This window comes from Myotis davidii, unplaced genomic scaffold (genome assembly GCF_000327345.1).
Source record: "Myotis davidii unplaced genomic scaffold, ASM32734v1 scaffold762, whole genome shotgun sequence".
In the NCBI taxonomy this organism is placed as follows: domain Eukaryota; kingdom Metazoa; phylum Chordata; class Mammalia; order Chiroptera; family Vespertilionidae; genus Myotis; species Myotis davidii.
The window spans coordinates 857,170-862,992 of record NW_006293699.1 but is presented as its reverse complement, the minus strand read 5'-3'; the positions used below and the strand labels follow the sequence as shown (position 1 = coordinate 862,992).

Here is a 5,823-nt window from a genome sequence, read left to right as displayed (position 1 = left end):
AGGGCCTGCGTTCCTAGGAGACAGGCTTGTTGTTGGCTTATGGTCAACAGGGACCAGGACTCTGCAAAAGGTGGGCACATAGGTCAGCTCTGGACATGCCTCTGGTGTAACTCAGTGGGGGCAGATCCCGGGACCCGTCTCCTGCTCCCCAGCTGAGGGAGTCCGTTGGCAGACTACTGGTCAGCTGGGAAAGAAAGGCAAGCTTCAGTTCAAAAAATTCTCCTACTGGTGAAATTGTTGCAAGTGAAAAGCGGGAATATGTCCATTCTGAATTCCATCAGAACACAGAACACCCCATTTCCTGCATTTTCTGTGCTGAGGTTCTGTGAGAGTCAGAGACTAAGCTCCTTGGTGGGGTGGGTGACAGTGGGTCAAGGAGGACACAGAGAGGTATCCAGGCTGGCGCACACCCCAATCTTGGGCATCAGCAGCGATTCACCTCATGCGTACAGAACGTAGGAGCAGGTCACCAGGTATTCTCTGAACTCATGATGTGGTTCTGCAAGGTTGGGGGTGGGGTCCCATGGTTGTCCTGGGACTGGGTCTCCACCACACAACCCGTCCTTCTGGGTGAGAAGGTAGAGAACTCCACAGTCTAGCGGAAGATCCCACCTTGTCCCCTGCTCATGGCTTTTCTGGGGACGTCTTGCCCAGCATGTGGTACAATTTGTTGCTCCCTGCTACTGATCAGCTAAGGAATTTGACCATCTCTCCACATTCCCTCCCATGCACAAGACTAGAAATAAACAGTGCTGTGCTGAATAGGAGTGGCTCCTGTAGAAATAACGTTGTGAGTGATGGTGCCTGGCCAGAAGGGAAATCCCTAAATGTAGCGTTAGCTCGAGTTAGAGTCCACCTCTGAGTCGACACACCTGGAGTTTCTTCCTTTCTGCTCTTCTTCCTACTATCTGCCCCCCCCCACCCCCCAGCCCACAGTGGGTCAGATTCACAGTGATTGGGAAAGATGCATTGCTTCCATGGGAAATGGACCCCACAGGGACCTGTAGACTCCAATAATTTCTTCAAGGACCTGTAATCTTTTTACTAATCTGGGTCCTTTGGGCTGGCCTCTGGTTTGTACTTAAATTGTAAAATAAACAACGAATTTTAAGTGCTAAGCGTAGTAAATCCAATTTTTGCACTAGTATCACAGTTCTTTAAACCAGTGAGCAAGCAGGGATAACCACTTACCTGCACTTGGTCCAATTAGAATTCTTTCATGGAAGGAACCTGGATCATGTCTTTCCCCTGCATTAAGCCTGTAAGAGCTACCCATTTTCTCCAGACAAAATCTGAACAATGCCTTTCCTAAGCGCGTGCCTTTTTATATCTCCGCTTCTATGTCCACCCTTCCCCTCAACTCTACACTCAGACATAAACTACATAAAACACAGAACTATTCCAAACTCACCACATTTTCTCTTGCCTCTGGGCCTTTTTAATGCTATTTTCTCTGCCTAAAATACTGCTTCCTTCCTGTCCATCTAGATCAGTGGTTCTCAACCTTGGCTGCACATTAGAATCACCTGGGAATCTTTTTAAAATCCTGATTTCTGGGCCTCATCCTCCGGAAATTCTGTTTCTTTGTTATGGGGTGGGGCCACAACATTAGTAACAAAGAAACAGAATTTCCGGAGGACGGGGCCCAGAAATCAGGATTTTAAAAAGATTCCCAGGTGATTCTAATGTGCAGCCAAGGTTGAGCACCACTGATCTAGATCATTCCAATTCACCCTTCCGGCCCTCAGTTTAGATGTCACTTCTTCCCGATTGTCATCAATGATCTCTAAAGACCAGGTGGGTGCCCCTACGTTTACCTCATGGAAGCACTAACCACCCAATGTGCCCAATAATGTAAGACCGGTTCTTACATCCACACCAGCGTAGCAATAGCATGTAGCTCAGTGCCTGCCTCAACGCCACCCAAAACTGTTGTGTAAAATAACTCACATGCCACCAGAGATAGCACTGCCTTCCAAGTGGATTAGGTAGACTACTAGTGTTCTGTCTTACCAAATTCGCTCATGTCATCTACCAAAATAATTTCTTCAAGGATCTGGTGTGGAGTGAGGTTCATGACACTGGACACTGTCCGAAACAAGGTATTGAATTCTTCATTGTGGAAACAAATGACAATGCTGGCAGAAGGTAGCCTGGTTGGGTAGCGTTTTTTAAGGCACCTGCAGGCATGGATGAGAGGAAGAAAAATGATTCATGTGTTGGGACTGCAGCTAACCTGGTTTCAAACTATATTACAAAGCTATAGTAACCAAAACAATATGGTATTGGCATAAAAATAGACATGTGGATCAAAGAAACAGAATAGAGTCCAGAAATAAGCCCATGAATATATGCTCAATTAATTTATGACAAAGGAGGCAAGAATATACAATGGGGTAAAGACAGTCTCTTCTATAAATTGTGTTGGGAAAACTGGACAGCCATATGCAAAAGAATGAAACTGGACCACTATCTTACACCATACACAAAAAAATCAATTCAAAATAGATTAAAGACTTGAATTAAAGCATAAAACTTCTAGAAGGAAACATAGGTGGTAAGCTCATTGAGATCAATCTTGGCGATGTTTTTTTGGTTTTGACAAAAATAAGGGCATCAAAAGCAAAAATAAATAAGTCGGACTGCATCAAACTAAAAAGCTCCTGCATGACAAAGATGAGCCATTAATAAAATGAAAAGGCAACCTAGTGAATGAGAGAAAATATTTGCAAATCATATACCTGGCAAGGGGCTATATCTAAAATATATAAAGAACTCATACAACTCAATGGCAAACAAACAATATGATTTGTTAAATGGGCAGAAGATCTGACTAGGTATTGTTCTAAGGAATACATACAGATGGCCAACAGGTACACGAAAAGATGCTCAACATCACTAATCATCAGGGAAATGCAGGTCAAACCAAAATGAGATCTCCCCTCACACCTGTTGGAATGGCTGCTATAAAAAAGACAAGGAATGACAAGTGTCGGCGAGGCTGTGGAGAAAAGGGAGCCCTGGTGCTCAGTGGGTAGGAGTGAATTTCCATTGGTGTAGCCACTATAGAGAGCATATGGAGCCTCCTCAAAAGTTAAAAATAAAACTGCCACACGGCTCAACAATTCCATTATAGGCGCTTATCTGAAGATAACAAAAACACGACCTCGAAAAGCTATCTGCACCCCATGTTCATTACAGCATTGCTTACAGTAGCCAACACATGGAAACAATCCAGTGTCCACTGGTGGATGAATGGATTAATAAAAAGTTATAATAAAACCATAAAAAGTTCCATCAAAAAATGGAACCATAAAAAGAAGGCAATCTTGCCATTTGCAACAACATGGATGGACCTTGAGGGCATTATGCTAAGTAGAATAAGTCAGAAAAAGACCAATTCATATAATCTCACTTACATGTGGAATCTAAACAACAACTCCCATATCCCTCTCCCCCTTACCCCCCCTTCCCTCCTGCCGCCCCCCCAACCTCCCCCTTGGGGCAGGAAAACCAAGCTCATAGATACAGAGAACTGATTGGTAGTTGCCAGAGGCAGAGGGTGGGTGAAATGAGTGAAAGGAGCAGGTCAAAGGTACAAACTCCCAGTTACAAAGTCAGTCAGCCCTGGGGTGTGCAGACAGCATGGTGACGGTAGGTAATACCCCTGTATTGCATATTTAAAAGTGGCAAGGAGAGCCTGGCCAGCGTGGCTCAGTGTTTGAGCGTCGACCCATGCAACAAGAGGTTGCTGGTTCAATGCCCAGGTTTCGGCTCGATCCCCAGCAGGGGGTGTGCAGGAGGCAGCCAATCCATGTTGATGTTTCTATCTCATTGATGTTTCTATCTCTATTTCCCTCTCCTTTCTCTGTTTATAAAATCAATGAAAACATATTTAAAAAAATAAAAATAAAAGTTGCGAGGAGAATTGATCTTAAAAGTTCTCATCACAAGAAAAAAATATATTTTGAAATGATGTATGGTGACTGATGTTAACTAAATTTATTGTGATTATTTTACAATATACACTAATATAAATTCATTATGTTGTACACCTGAAACTAATATAATGTGATATGTCAATTATATTTCAAGACAAAAGAAATGGAGAAACATACATTTTATCTCTGGTATCTGGCACAGGTCTCTGATTGCCCAAGCTTTTACTGATAATGGTATTAAGTCCATATAGTAAAATTCCATGAAGAAATTCTGGGTCCGAATAGTTAAAATTCTCATCTGTAAGAATAGGTAATTAGAGTCACTAAGTATTGGCTTACTACCGTCACTTTGATAAAGGGATAACATTTTTTACATATTTTTATTGATTTCAGAGAGGAAGGGAGAGGGAGAGATAGAAACAGCAATGATGAGAGAGAATCATTGATTGGCTGACTCCTGTATGCCCCCTACTGGGGATCGGGCCTGCAATCTGGGCATGTGCCCTTCATTGGAATCGAACCCGGGACCCTTCAGTCCACAGAGTCATCCACTGAGCCAAACCAGCTAAGGCAAAGGGGTGATATTTTTTTAAAAGGGGTGATATTTTTAAGTCTACCTATTAAAATTTATTTTTTATGAAAAACAGAAAGCTACCTGAACAACTATAACAAACTATATTTAAAAATTGTTAAATTCAGGTGCTAAATGTATACACACCTATTCTATTATTTTTTGTATATAGCATATAAAAATATTTCATGATTTAAAAATTGAATTGGTCTAAAAGGACATTCTCTCTTGCAAATATTAAATATATGACATATTTTCCCCTTAAAATGGCTAACAGAGAAATTCAAAATAGTTACCTAATTTAAAAAATGGACGCCATTCTTTAGTTTGATCTTTGTTAGGTCTGTGCCCTTCATGTTGTCCTGGTATTTGCCTTGAGAGTGGTATTTGCCCTGCGCTGTGGATAGCTTGCTGTTGCAACTTTTTATCAAGTTTCCAAATTGATGCAGGCGCCTGGGATTTCTTCTGCCAGTTGCTCACATGATCACGGTGAAAATGTACATATAACAGAGCTGACAAGATCCCAAGTGTCAAGGTTCCACAGAGTAAACACAGGACTGTGACATTTCGCATTGTAAATCTAGCATTTTTTAGGGTCCATTCTTAAATTTCCTAAAGCAGAAGGATTTGGGAGAAGCTGTATTAGACATTTCAATGGTTTGTAGGGTCATCTACTTGACTTAAATTCCATTTTCAGCATTTTAAAAACAATCATTTTGCTATAGATGCTTATTATGTATTTTGATAAGATAGTATACTTTCTTCTATTATCAGCAACTCTTAAAACTGATATTTATAAGATTACATAGCATAAAAATGTATAAGATGCTTATAAAACGTACAATATAATTAGAAGTCACTGGTCGATACTCCTGAGCATGTAGTTAATAGAAATGATGTGAAAGGTTTACGCATCAGTCCATCTTGGGGTGATAGTATAGGTCTCTATTTTAAAAATCTGATTTAACAACAGACTGTTAAAAACATAAAAATACAATATCACATGCTGTGTGAATACAATATTCATACAATATTCACAACATGGGGAAAATGGGCAGTGAAAACTGTGGTACACCCCTGAGGGACGGTGAAATGGTGCAACCGAGTTGGTAGCACGGAGTTAGGTTGAATCTGTACACAGGGTACACATCCCTAGGAGTGCACCCTGGGGAGGCTCTCACGAGACATGCATGAGCACGATTCTTGAAGTCGTGTTTGTAATAGAAACAGGACACAGCTTATGTTTCTCTCTACAGAAGAACTGGTAAGGGAGGCTGTTCCATCAATACTGGGAATGAACCAACTGTAGCT

The 5,823-nt window shown here is 41.4% G+C and overlaps 1 protein-coding gene across 1 annotated transcript in view; it reads right to left on the bottom strand.

Moving 5' to 3' along the window:
• The window catches only part of GALNTL5 (polypeptide N-acetylgalactosaminyltransferase-like 5), an 18,803-nt gene extending 13,718 nt beyond the window's left edge, over positions 1 to 5,085 (bottom strand). The window contains exons 1-3 of the mRNA XM_006767307.2: positions 4,809 to 5,085; positions 4,119 to 4,239; positions 2,014 to 2,180 (exon numbers count right to left, since the gene is read on the bottom strand). Of these exons, the coding sequence (XP_006767370.1) occupies positions 2,014 to 2,180; positions 4,119 to 4,239; positions 4,809 to 5,085 (565 nt within the window). The remainder of the gene's footprint in view (positions 1 to 2,013; positions 2,181 to 4,118; positions 4,240 to 4,808) is intronic.
• Between the last annotated feature and the right edge of the window lie 738 nt (positions 5,086 to 5,823).